General features: G+C 59.2%; 4 protein-coding genes across 4 annotated transcripts; 3 read left to right on the top strand and 1 right to left on the bottom strand.

The window, feature by feature from the left end:
• Positions 1 to 587: 587 nt before the first annotated feature.
• Positions 588 to 2,922, bottom strand: THITE_158792 (cellobiose dehydrogenase; the record flags this gene model as incomplete). Its single annotated transcript, XM_003657317.1, has 9 exons — positions 588 to 811; positions 887 to 929; positions 1,010 to 1,242; positions 1,298 to 1,376; positions 1,440 to 1,489; positions 1,563 to 1,656; positions 1,742 to 1,863; positions 1,976 to 2,815; positions 2,874 to 2,922. 9 exons carry the CDS (start codon positions 2,920 to 2,922, stop codon positions 588 to 590), a joined length of 1,734 nt encoding a protein of 577 aa, XP_003657365.1.
• A 2,186-nt stretch (positions 2,923 to 5,108) lies between these two features.
• On the top strand, positions 5,109 to 6,234 carry THITE_2122972 (uncharacterized protein). Its single transcript, XM_003657316.1, has 3 exons — positions 5,109 to 5,359; positions 5,442 to 5,602; positions 5,719 to 6,234. Exons 1-3 carry the CDS (start codon positions 5,337 to 5,339, stop codon positions 6,111 to 6,113), a joined length of 579 nt encoding a protein of 192 aa, XP_003657364.1. The 5' UTR covers positions 5,109 to 5,336; the 3' UTR covers positions 6,114 to 6,234.
• THITE_2122967 (uncharacterized protein) lies at positions 6,235 to 8,612 on the top strand. The gene is made up of 4 exons (XM_003657315.1): positions 6,235 to 6,326; positions 6,717 to 6,835; positions 6,897 to 7,566; positions 7,635 to 8,612. Exons 2-4 carry the CDS (start codon positions 6,746 to 6,748, stop codon positions 8,078 to 8,080), a joined length of 1,206 nt encoding a protein of 401 aa, XP_003657363.1. The 5' UTR covers positions 6,235 to 6,326; positions 6,717 to 6,745; the 3' UTR covers positions 8,081 to 8,612.
• THITE_2122964 (uncharacterized protein) lies at positions 8,611 to 11,583 on the top strand. Its single transcript, XM_003657314.1, has 4 exons — positions 8,611 to 8,865; positions 8,942 to 9,208; positions 9,291 to 11,222; positions 11,315 to 11,583. The coding sequence occupies exons 1-4, from the start codon at positions 8,760 to 8,762 to the stop codon at positions 11,572 to 11,574; spliced, it is 2,565 nt and encodes an 854-aa protein (XP_003657362.1). The 5' UTR covers positions 8,611 to 8,759; the 3' UTR covers positions 11,575 to 11,583.
• The last annotated feature ends 1,024 nt before the right edge of the window (positions 11,584 to 12,607 follow it).

The raw sequence follows: 12,607 nt of genomic DNA, 5'->3' as shown, positions 1-12,607 counted from the left end.
CAGCACCCTGCGCCAGCAAGTCTCCCTTACCCATCATGTGCAGCCACCCGTCTTAGCCCCTGATGGGGCTCTGCAGTTGCTTCCCGGTTTTCCGAGAATGCTAATGTGCATGCACTGTGATAGGTCTTGCGTGCCAAGGTGGATACCTTCTCTATCTACACCACATAGGAAGTCATGCTGGTTACAGGCTCTCTTCAGGGAGTAAAGAGTCCTTCCGTCCTTCCCTGCGGAGGATAGCTGCAGGAAGGATTGCCGTGTTCCCGGCCGACGCCTCCACAACTACGCCGAGACTCGAGTATCTCTTAAAGGCCGAGACAGCGGCAAACAGCATTTCCGAACTGCCACGCAAGAAAGGAAGCACATGACAGCAGGAAATCAGGTTTCTGTGGCGCCGTCTTAAGCACCACGACCATGCAAGTGAACACACACGTCATATAGCCTGGTTGTCCAGATGAGCTGCGTGCCAAAGCTACCACTAACTGCCCAGTCGAAGAAGAGGGCGGATCGCTGTCTAGTGCGTAACAGCCTAAACCCTGAACGTTCAGCAAGCAACGCACCGGCATGGGCTAGTAAACGCCGTCGACACATCAAGAAGACGTGGCCACCGCCTTCGGCACCGGCAACGCAAGAATCCTGGTCACTGCGTGCTCTGACGCAATGACGATGGCCGCTGACGGGTTGCCCGTAATGTGCCCAGGGAAGATAGACGCGTCCACAACGAAGATGTTGTCCGTCCCGTATACCTTGGTGTCCAGGTCCACCACAGCTGTTCCTCCGCTTCTCCCGTCGTCGGTGCCGAGCTTGGCCGTGCCTGTCGCGGGGAGACAGTGTTAGTTGTCTTTTCCTATGAGGACGGGGACACGGTCCTAGAAAAGCCGATTCCTACCGATCCAGTGATTGGAGCACCTCCGTGCAGGTGTGGCGGGTATCTATGCAGTCTCATGTAAGCACGCTCTCCCCCATCTGAGCAGGCCCAGCCCCCCAGTGTGTGTGTGTGTGTCATGCTCACCGAGTTCACAAACTGCTCCGAGGTGACGTCGGCCCTGGGGTTAATCCAAGTGAGATTGGCCACGTCTTTCAGCGAGTTGCGGAAGTCGTCGATGCCCTGGATGACCGCCTCTTTGTCATGGGCATCTCGGAGATAGGGGGGCGTGGACACGACCGTGTTCAGCTGCCTCGTGATGGTCATGCGCCCTCTAGAGACTGTGCCGGTGCCTAGATACTGCGTGATGGTCATCGACGCTGCGTCCATCAGTTTTCTTCCTCTTTGCCCGGCTTGGGAGAGCACGTCACGAACTGCTTTTCGAGCCCTCCACTCGAGCTTGCCACTGGATGTGGCGAGAGATGCCATCGCTGCCCTTGATGATTTGCCAGGCCTGGAACAATCTTGTCAGTGCCCAGATGGCATTTTCCCCCGGGTGGGTAGGCGACGGGCTTACAATAGGTCCCAGGTTAGGAGCCGCTTGGGCCAGCGGACCACTCCGGTTGGCTTTTCGAGCATCAGCAGATCTCCTTTCTCCCTTACGCATAGCAAGCTCTCGTAGTGTTGGAGTGCTACCCACCTATGTACTGCTGGGCATCGCTGGCGATGGGCTTACTCCAGGCGCCGTAGTAGTCGTAGAAGACAACGGAGGGGTGAGCGATCTCAATGTCAGTCTGTCAGGGGGCATAGCGCTCGTGTCAGCGGCCATGAGACCAGAACAATTCCCCCCCCAAGAACTGTACTCGACAAATCACCTACGCCGACGTGGTCATTCAGATTGTAACCGACTGGCAAGTTGATCCACTGGTCGGATGAGATCATGGTCGGCCCATCGGTCGAGTTCTTGACGATGTTCAGCTGGTCCGTCGGTCCGATACCACCTGCATTGGTCTCCGTCAGTCACCAATACTCCTAGAGCCAGCGCACTTTTGTGTGCGTTTGCTCGCCCAACGGCCAGGTGGGAGTTTGGGTGGGGGGGAAGGGGGGCTTTACTTCGGAACAGCAGCTTCGCTGAGCCAAAAGCGCCGGCCGAGATGATCACTCGGCCGGTGTTCGGGGTGAGGGACACCACGCCGGCATGGCCCGCACCGTTGCACTCGACTTCGACGCCTGTGGCATGGCCGCCTTGGCGGACAACCCGCTTTGCTATGGTGTTTGTCCATAGGGTGAAATTCTTGCGGCTGCTCGCGGTAGCTAAGTACGTGGCCAAGGGGCCGCCTCGCTCGCCGCCGGAAAACATGAAGGTGCTGTGCCCGTAGGTGCGGTTCTTCATGTCCGGGTGGTCGTTGGGGACGATGTAGTTCCAGCCCGCTGCTTTGAGGCTGCCGCCGAGCATGTCGAAGCCTTGCGGGTAGTACCACTTGCCGTCCATCGACGGGCAGATGGTGCCGGGGATCCGGGAGAAGACACGGTCCGTGGCGGCGGCCACGTCCTTGCTGCGCCACCCGTCCGGGAAGTTGACGTCCCAGTCGTCCGGGTGAGGCTTCCACCAGAGCCCCGAGTTGACGGCCGTGCCGCCGCCGAGCACGCAGCCGGCCATCTGGTCGACATCGGTGCAGACGATCCCCGTCGGGTCGGCCCAGATCTCGTTGCACAGACCGGGGACATCGAAGCGCGTCAGGTTCGTATTGGTCAGCCAGTTCGGCTTCATCGTGCCGCCCCATCTTCCCGTCGACGGCGGGCCCTTCTCGATCAGTAGGACCTTATGTCCAGCCTCGCTCAGGCGGTCCGCCATCGGGATGCCGCCCGCGCCAGATCCCACCACGATGTAGTCGTACGTATCCGTCGACGAGACTTGGGCGCATTGTGCCCGCGCGGCCACTGACTGGAGCCCTGGACTGTGTCAGTGGAAGCACTAGCTACCGTTGCTCGCCCCTCCTTCTTCACTTACACAGGCCCAGTACTCCGCCTGTGACCACTAGTCGGGACAAGACGTGCATCTCGACTGCTCTCGTCACAATTGGGAGGCAGCAAAAGAGACCACGGCCGAGTGCCGATTAGGGAAGATACGAATATGGGACCCGTCTACAGCACGTCCGAAGGGGAGATCCGGGAGCTCTTATGGTTCCACTAATAAGGCCAGTGGCTGCGATACTCCCCTTCCTCCTTTGCCCCTGGCCCCCGACGCCTTCTCCCACCTGCCTCGCGACCTCGATCCAGGGCAGGCGTGCTGTCGAGGTCCTTCTCCCCACATTTCCCCCAGTCGCGGGTGCGGAGATTTTTTTTCCCCAGTTGTTGGTTCCCTTGCAGGCAGCTAGCTACATTAGCCGAGACTGCGGGATCTGACCTCGCATGGCAGTCGGCACACCAGCCAGCCCACCAGGTTGGCGGCTTGGCCCAACAAAGTTTCTGGGGTGCATGGTGTCAATAAAGCTCGAGCGGGGAACCCCGACCAAGAAGTTGGGGGATATATTACTATCGGTCTGCAACCTATATGACGACCCTTCGATTCCAGCGCACTCCTGCCGTCTCCTCGCTCCCGTTGTCAGCCAGACACCCCTGTCTCAGGGGCACGCTTGCGGCCATAGGTCAGTTGGTCCTTTTACGTGAGGGGACGCATAGCACATGGCAACCAACCGTCGTGGTGTGGGTGCATGCTTCCGTTGAGGACGCCGGTTACATTCGCCCCCATCAGCTCACTCAGATGAACCTAGGCTGAATTCTCAAGCAGTTCGGCACATCCCAGTGCCACAATATGTTCCAAGGGCCACTGCTTGGAAACAAGCACAACCAGGTTGCCAATGGCTCGGACTCTGGAGCCCAAATGTGGATGCCGCGGTTGAACGGGTCGGGACATATTAATGGTCGGACAGGTCTCCAGTTACACTCCGGTCATCAGGCTGAAAGGGACATGGCTCTTTGAGCTTGTCTCGCGGCAGATCCTCGAAGCCGGGATGCCTTGCACGTGCAACTATGGCACACTTACAGACAGGCGCTGGAGGGTCAAGCGTATGTCCGTCATAACTGCCCAGTGGCTCCCTGAGAGAAGATGGGAGCAGTCAGAGCTGCTCGATCCTCACGCCTTCAACAAGCCGTCATTTCTACATGCACAAATGCACATCTCCTAACTCCCTTACTTTGACTACCCAAGCGATTAAGTGCCATGCCCGTACCACAACGCCGTAGGCTACAACTATCCTTGCCCTGTGTTGTGTAAAATACCTATACCTACTTCAGCCGTATCCCAAGGTCATGTGTATTGCTGTCAGCGCCTATCGATCCGCCAACGGAGCCCTGAAGCTCTTCATCTGGTTTGTCCAGTGTCCATTTTTCGGTTTCGTTGGAGCCACGGCCTGGTCGCTCTGACCTTCTTCACTCATGCCACGCCGGGTTGGGACATCCACTCTTGTTCCGGCAGACTGGAACACCGAGGCACCTGCGTCGAGTTCCTGGACGTGTCGAGCTTGAAGCACGGAACCTCCCGATCGCCACTGGGGTCCTGTTCGATGTGCGTAATTCCGTTCCTCACCCCGGAGTGTTCCGCTGGACCCATGGCTAACGGTCGTCTAAGCGGGCGGGCGCCGCTGGCGAGGCCCATCAAAGAGGGGTGACGAACGCAGCGGGGCATAAGACGACAGAGCCAGAGCCGGAGTCATACCCATGGACGAGCTCTCCTGCAGTCTGGAGAATGCCCATAATGGCACCATGATCAAGTCTGCAAATGCGAGCTGTCCGCATTCTTCTCATCCGTCCTGGCGCGGTGCAGCTACTGGTGTACTGTCTGGAGGTAAGGCTTGGTGAGGCAAAGGACATGTGTCGAGTTGCAGGTTTGCAACCAGTTTACGGCAGAAGGAAAAGCCACAACAGTGCTCAAAATCTAGACAGACCCTCGAAACCTCAGTATAGTTAGTGTAGAATATAGAATAAAAGTGACAGGGACCGCGATCTTGGTTGTGTGTCTGCTACCTAGAGCAACACTCAACTTCCACAACCTTTCCTTCCCGAAGCGGATGGTCGCTGCGGCGCATGCAATGAGAAGTTGAGGCGAACGTGGCCTTTTTCCAGCGGGCCCACTCAGCTGGCAGAGCGCTGTGAAGCGAAGGAGCCGCGGGAGCTCGGGCATGGAACAACGCAACCCCCGGCCCTGTAGCCTTCCTTATCAGGTCAAACTGGGGGAGCGTGTGGGGCTGGCTCTGCTCAACTCTTCAAATGTCTTCGAGTCCCGATTGCGTGTCTGGCTTGCAGCCCATTTGTGGGGACCGCTTTCTGGACATGATAAAATCTCGCTGGATTTGCCCCTGATCCTCCTGCTTCGCTCCCGCAGCTGCCGTCGCGCAATCGAGCAACAGACCCAACCCGTAGTACGCTCACGGCACTCGATACTCGTCCCTTAACTCTTGACCGTCAGTTCACAATGGCCGGCCTCAGCCCGCAAATGTGAGGACACGCGAGCTCGCGTAGAGAAAAAGAGCACTTCGAAATAGCTGGCCGCAGGTTGCTAACATTGATTCTGTCGCAGAACAAACCTGATCATCATCCTCGGCATGATGCAGGTCGCCAAGAAGATCCCTTTCGATGATCCCACAGTTCTCAACCTTTGCCGGGCCGCATACGTCGCAAGCAACCTCATCATTCTGGGCATCTACCTTTACATCAAGGTCGTGATCGACAAGAAGAAGGGTATGTTATAGGCGCTCCTTATCCGTGCTCCCAGGCGCGACCTTGCGCACAGTGGACGCAAGAACCCGTTCAGTGCATGGAGCCGCGAAGCCTAACCACCAGTCTGCTGCTGCCAGATATGACCACGCTCAAGTACGTCGAGCCGGCGCCACTGGGCTCAAGCGAGGAGGGCAAGCTCGTCACCACGACGGTCCACGCATACGACATCGGCCAGCTGAAGAACCTCATCCGCGCGCAGGGCATGGGTGTGCTTATGATGGCCGTCATGCACCTCTACTTCAAGTACACGAACCCGCTGCTCATCCAGAGCATCATCCCGCTCAAGGGCGCGCTCGAGGCAAACCTGACCAAGATTCACATCTGGGGCCAACCAGCCTCTGGCGATCTGAAGAGGCCCTTCAAGCAAGCTGCCGGTTTCATGAGCGGGCTGCAGAGTGGTCCTGCGCAAGCCGACAAGAAGGCGGTCGAGTCTGCCGAGCGTGCCGGCCGCGGCGGCGTGAAGGAAGAGTAAACTGCATGTCCATAATCTGGCTGCATGGGTGCTGGGGAATATGTGCAGTGTCTCTGCTAGGTGTTGCGGACATCCTGACAACAAGGGTAATAGACGGAAGGAAAGACGGGTACCCGGAGCAACGGACTCGGAGGGTAGTCAATGAAGCGAGTCCTGTCGGGAATCCAAGCATCGCACGTTTCTGGACAAGGTCACTTCTTCAATAATAAATAGGTGGGTTGCACATAACGTTACATAATGGTGCGACCCTCGTCCGCAAGAAGTCCGCATAGCCCGCGACCATGTGAAGCCCAGAAACTCAAGACTGACAATATACGGGGTTCGCATGCCGGTACCATTCTCGAATGCTCGCGGCGTTTCCGTCTTGTTAGCAACTCGACCGCTGCGGTACCCCGGATCCGGGCGATCCAGATTGCGGTCTTGGCTTGGCCTGCTGCCTGGATTTCCGGCTTTGACGTTCCAGATCGTTGCGGGGCTCTGATCATCTTACGGCCCCTGTTCACAGCCACTTGCGCTCTGCAACATCCTTCCGCCAATCTTCCAACATCCCGAGTTGTTACAGCGTGGGGCCCAACTTTGGCATCTGAGTAACTTCCGGATCAGGCTGAGCCGGACATCCCCCCGCCCTCGCAATGGAGCGGCAAAGTACCCCACCAACGCAAGCAACATCAGAATTGAGACGGCCGCCATCTCCGCCAACGCCCGAGGTCACTCGACGGATAGTGGGTGCACTGTCGTCTCCGATCGTGTCTTTGTACCATGCTGACCGCGTTAACTCTGCAGGAAGAGTCGCGCCTGCGAGCGAAGGCCATCCGCGGCCAGCGCGAAGCAGAGCAACGATCCGCCGGCGTCCCTCCCGAACCACGAACAGCGTCCGGCTTCATTGCGACCGACGATATCCAGCTAGGGGGGCCGGCAGGTAGGAAGCGACCGTACACATCCATATCACGAAGCGAGATACCTACGACGAACCGAGATGCACGCTCGGCTCCTTCGAAAGACGACGGCGGTGCCGGGGCCAACGATCTACGCCCCATCTCCCGCAAGTTTAGCAAGTATGTCGACTACAACTTCAGTGCCATGACCGACACCAAGGGGGGCTTCTTGAGCACGGAGGATGATCCATGGAATAAGAGCATGTCCACTGGACCCGGGTCCGGCGCGCCCGGGTCGGAGCAGAAGCCAGCACACATGACGGCCGCCGAGTGGGAGCGGATGCAGCTGATCAGGAAGTTGCAACGCAACAAGGCCGGCCCGTTCGAGCCAGGCTTGAGCGACCTCGCGGACGAGAAGTCGCGGAAACGATGCAGGGAGTGCCGCACCGTGGAGATCGACTTCGTCTGGGAGGAGGTGTTCGGCTGTGCCGTGTGCAACTCCTGCAAAGAGAAATACCCGGAAAAGTACAGCTTGCTCACCAAGACGGAATGCAAGGAGGACTACTTGTTGACAGACCGTGAGTGTTACCTCGTACCCGAGCAACGAGCGCTCCCTCCGCGGGCTAACCAAAAGATCCCTTCACAGCGGAGTTGCGAGACGAAGAACTGCTTCCACACCTGTCCAAACCCAATCCGCACAAGTCGCACTGGCACGACATGATGCTCTTTCTACGGTACCAAGTCGAGGACTACGCCTTCAACCACAAGTGGGGCTCACCCGAGGCGCTGGACGCCGAGTTCGAGAAGCGCGAGGCAAACAAGAAGAGGCGTAAGGAGGCCAAGTTCAGGGAGAAGCTCCTGGACCTGAAGCGTAAGACCAGGACAGAGGCGTTCCGGCGAAACAATGCCAAGGCCGGGAGCGCTGCTGCCGGGCCAGCTGGGAGTGGAGGGAAAGCGGCCAAATTCGGAGACGCAGTCGGCGGCGGAGGGAAACACGTCCACGAATGGGGCCGGACCGTGGAAAACGCGGAAGGGCTGACGGTCAAGACCTGCTTGACTTGCGGGATGGAGGTTGAGGAGCTAGAGCTGTGAAGTCGGCCGGGATTATAACATTAGCTGGAACGGTAGGGCGTCACATGGTCCGGAGGGAGAGGCGGGAGAGAGGATCTCGCATGCGCGGGCCTGCTGTTGATGGCCTGCTGTTGATTTACCGGCCGGTAGGTACTGCATGATGCAACTGGACCTGGAAGCATCCCGTTGCGGCATTGCACTCCCAGCCGACCGCACGGGCCATGGCAGCGGTCACACGAGAAAGCAGGCGCGGATGCCTTGCAACCTCATTGCGAGGCAGCTCACTTCGTAAAGTCGGACTGTGATTCGACAGCCGTGCCAACAATAAGTGGGCCCAGACAGCTGCCCCCGTTTCCCGTTTCCCAGAGCAGCATCACCAAGCAACCAAGCAGAGGCAAGCATTGCCGCCCAGCTGCAAGACGAAGAGTACAGGGGGAAAAAAAAATCCTCCCGCCACAACGATCATCGACTCAACTGTGTCTGCAAGCTTGTTCTCTCGCGACTTCCGCGTGCGTGCTTCGTTGCCCTTGCTCATCCGACTACTTTGCGCCCGTTGGAAGAAGGACTGCGGCGTCTGCACTCGAGAGCATCGGCCAGCTCTCTCTGTCTGCCCCTGCCGTCATCGCCGCGCTTCGGCCCGTCCATGGCCACATTGAGCCGTCGCCGGTCTTCCGACGTCTAGAGGGCGGGACGCCGCGCCATGGGCACAAACGGAGGGAGCGGGGTAGGCGGCGGCGTGCAGGAGACGGGCGGCATCATGGCAGGCAATGCCAACCAACCCGCAACCACCGAGTACACCCTCCAAGGTCGGTGCAGCGACGGGGGGGGAGACCCTTGAAGAGACGACGGTGGCATTCCGTAGCTGACAGCACGCGCCCATAGGTGTCATGCGCTTTCTCCAGACCGAATGGCACCGTCACGAACGCGACCGCAATGCCTGGGAGATCGAGAGGCAGGAGATGAAGAGCAGGATAGCCAGCCTCGAGGGACAAGCGCGGAGGGCAGACGCGACGCAAAAGGCATTGAAAAAGTACGTCGCAATCCTTGAGAAGAAGGTCAAGGAGCAGGCTGCTCTGTTGAAGTCCGATGGGAAGGCCGATGCGGTGACCAGGCCCGACCGTGCGGCATTGCTTCAGGAGAAACTGCGGCGTGAGTTCCCCGCCCTGAACCGCTTTAGAGCTTGGCTTGGTGGCGGATCACATGTGCTGACATACTTTCTGTGCACATGCAGCGTCGTTGGAGAAGCCTAATGGCGCCGCGATCGAGGCCGGCGCCCTAGAGGCCGGTCTTGCTGACGAAGAAGCCTCGCGGAATGAGCTAAAGGCCTTCCTCGACCAGTGCCAGGCCGAGTTCACCTACCTGATGATAACGCCTGCGAATCCGATGCCCCCGAGAGAGTCGCCACCTCTACCCGTGATCGAGGATCTCCGGGAAAGCGATGCGTTCGGCCAGCCACTTGTGGATCAATCCTACCACCAGGGACTACGGCAACAACAACAGCAGCAGCAGCAGCATCTGCAACAGCATCCGCCTCCGCCGCAGCAGCAGCAGCCGCCACCGCCGCCGCCGCAACAACAGCAAAATCACGTCCGAGACTATCTTGCCGCGCAATCCCGATCTGCTCCGGCTTTGAACAACCAGGCGCCAGCACAATCAGCCCCGTCCAACTTATCCGCCAAGCCGCTTGATGCCCAGTCCGTGCCGATGGTCCGCACCTCAAATACCGAGCCGTCTCCCATGGCATACGGCCACAACAGCGAATGGCCGCCCCATGCGCCGGCGCCTGGGAAAGCAGGGACGGATGTGGGCCCCGAGCCAACCAGTGAGTCGAAGCATCTCAGTAGCAGCGATGACAAGGGAGATGGCGCCGAGCAACGTAGCGTATCCGAGCCAGAGAGCTGGGACTTCAACGACGCCAACTTCCCGGATTCCGCTTCGCCCAACCCGCCGCAGCAGGTCTCAGCCAACCGCCCAGACACCGATGTGTTCCCCACAGCCGAGAACATCCCGAGGTCGCCAAACCGCGCATCGCTCTCGCACCGGAGAAAGAACTCGAGTTCGATGGCCCGTAGGAGGAGCGCAGAACACGAGCTGTCCCTCCATGCGCTGGGCCCCAAGGCCGAGAGCAGCAGCTTCAAGCTCCGGTTTGGCCTGCGGGGCCATTTGGACACGGTGCGGACCGTGATCTTCTCTGGGGGCGGCAGCCCCGGTGAGCCCGAGATCTGCACCGCCGGAGACGACGGGACGATCAAACGCTTCCACATCCCAGATCGACACCCTGGCCACGTGGGTACAAGTGGCTCTGATCTCGACGTCACCGCCGATTTTACGCACCGTGGCCATACCGGGGCGGTGCTCTCGCTCACATCTTGGTCGCCCTCACCGAACTTCTCGACGGGGGGGCGTGCGCAGGGCGACGGCTGGATTTTCTCTGGCGGGCAAGATGCAACGATTCGGGTTTGGGAGCGGGGGAGGGTAGACCCCAAGGCGACGCTGGACGGGCATACAGACGCCGTTTGGGCGCTGTGCGTCCTTCCCACCAACCTGGGTACCATCTTCGGTCAATCCAACACGTACGGGACGCCAGACCGCATCCTGCTCATATCAGGAGCAGCAGACGGGACGGTGAAGGTGTGGGCGGTCAGCTCGCCGCCGCAGCTCACCTCTCCCCAACCCGCCGGGGGCCGCCGGGCGCAGGGCGGCCGTGTACGCGGAAACTCGATGAGCTCCGGCTCGGCGTTCCCCAACACGCCGCAGCCCACGACAGCCTCCAACTCTCCGTTCCACCACACGCTTATCCACACCATCTCGCGCCGGAACTCCAAGGCGAGCCCCACGTGCATCACGCCCCTGAGCCCCAACGGCGAGACGTTCGTGGTCAGCTATTCAGATGCCGCCATAATTGTCTACGACACGCGGTCCGGCGAAGAGATCGGAGCGATGGCGAGTCTGGAAACCTACGACGGCACGATATCAACCAGCGTGAACGCAGTGGTGGCCACTACCGTTGGATTGGACCAGCCTCATCAGGGCGTGGGTGAAGAGGACACCGGCGGCGGAGGGCCCACCGGCGGCGGCCGGGCTATGGCTGGATCTGGGGTTGAGGGTGTAGTCATCTCGGGCCACGAGGACTGCTACGTCAGATTCTTCGATGCTAACAGCGGTACGTTTGTTGCGCCCCGGCTTGTCCCAGTGGCGTTTGCCTTTTTCTTTTTCGCAAAAAGAGCCAAGCTAATAACCAAATCTTGCCTGCAGGCCAATGCACATACAACATGGTTGCCCATCCAGCCTCGATATCGAGCCTTTCGCTCAGCCCTGATGGTCGGGAGCTGGTCAGCGCGGGCCACGACGCCTCGCTGCGGTTCTGGTCCCTCGAGAAGCGGTCATGCACGCAAGAGATCACCAGCCATCGCGTCATGCGCGGCGAGGGCGTCTGCACCGTCGTCTGGAGCCAGGACGGCCGGTGGGTGGTCAGCGCCGGCGGTGACGGAGTGGTGAAGGTATTTGCGCGGTAGGACCCGCAACCGCCCCGTTACGAAGAGCAAGAGCCGAGCATTGTGCAGTTACCACGCGTGGCATGCGCGCGGGAGATGCGCTTGCGCGAGGTGGACAAGAATGCGGTCGTGCCCCGGCTGCGCTGGACAAGGAGAAACAAGTGGGCCGATGAGTGACCGTGGCAGCTTTTGGTTCGAAAAAAAGAAAGAAAAGAGAAAAAAAAAAAGAAGAAAAGGAAGGGGGGTGAGCGGGGGGGAGGGTGTTCGGTGTCGGAGAATCGGGTGCGCGATTCCGAGGAGCGAAGGGCCTGGTTGGGAGGCGGGCCGTGACCGGCCGACAACGGACTCGATCTTGTGAAGACGATGAAGCTGGCTTCTGTGTACTGTGCAGTAGAAGAGGACCTCCGTGAGACATGCTGGGAGTGTACGATTGGCGGACTATCTGGTGTATAGGCCAAGAGAACGCTGATCATCCGAGGGTTATGCCCGGTGTTCATTGCGGGATTGAGGGGATGGGAGTTTTCCATAGCAGGGTAGCACATATTGAGACTACCTGGCCTATTAATTCATGTCTGCCTTGATTTTACATCCCACCAAGTGCCATGGGTGCTGATCTTATGCTGGCCTACGCGCTAGGATTCGTTGTACTGCACCTCTTCGGTCGCCAACGCTCTGTCAACTCATCGGCTCTGATTAGGTAGATATTTCGGCGGCTCGGCCGCTGGCGAGATGGGCCAGGAGGCAACCGTGCGGCATAGATCGTTGCTGTGTCAGAATAACAAACAACGGGGGCTTGAGAGGTCATGCGACTCGATCTGCACTGCAGCTGATCGCTTCCTGTGGTGTTGATACCCATTATCCAGGCAGGCACTGCGGCTTGCAAATGCCGCAAAACGGGGTCTTGGCTCTCTAGACAAGACAAAGCCAAGACCAGTGTATGATATGGCTCAAGCAGTGCCGCTTGAGGGAGTTAAAGTTACACATATTGGGCGGCAGTATTCGCTCCATGGCAGCCGTGATCAGCAGCCTGCAAACCCGACATGGACGGCTATCT

The sequence above is a fragment of the Thermothielavioides terrestris genome, chromosome 6 (assembly GCF_000226115.1).
Source record: "Thermothielavioides terrestris NRRL 8126 chromosome 6, complete sequence".
NCBI lineage: Eukaryota > Fungi > Ascomycota > Sordariomycetes > Sordariales > Chaetomiaceae > Thermothielavioides > Thermothielavioides terrestris.
The sequence above is the reverse complement of the archived record's forward strand: the minus strand, read 5'-3'. Positions and strand labels throughout refer to the sequence as shown.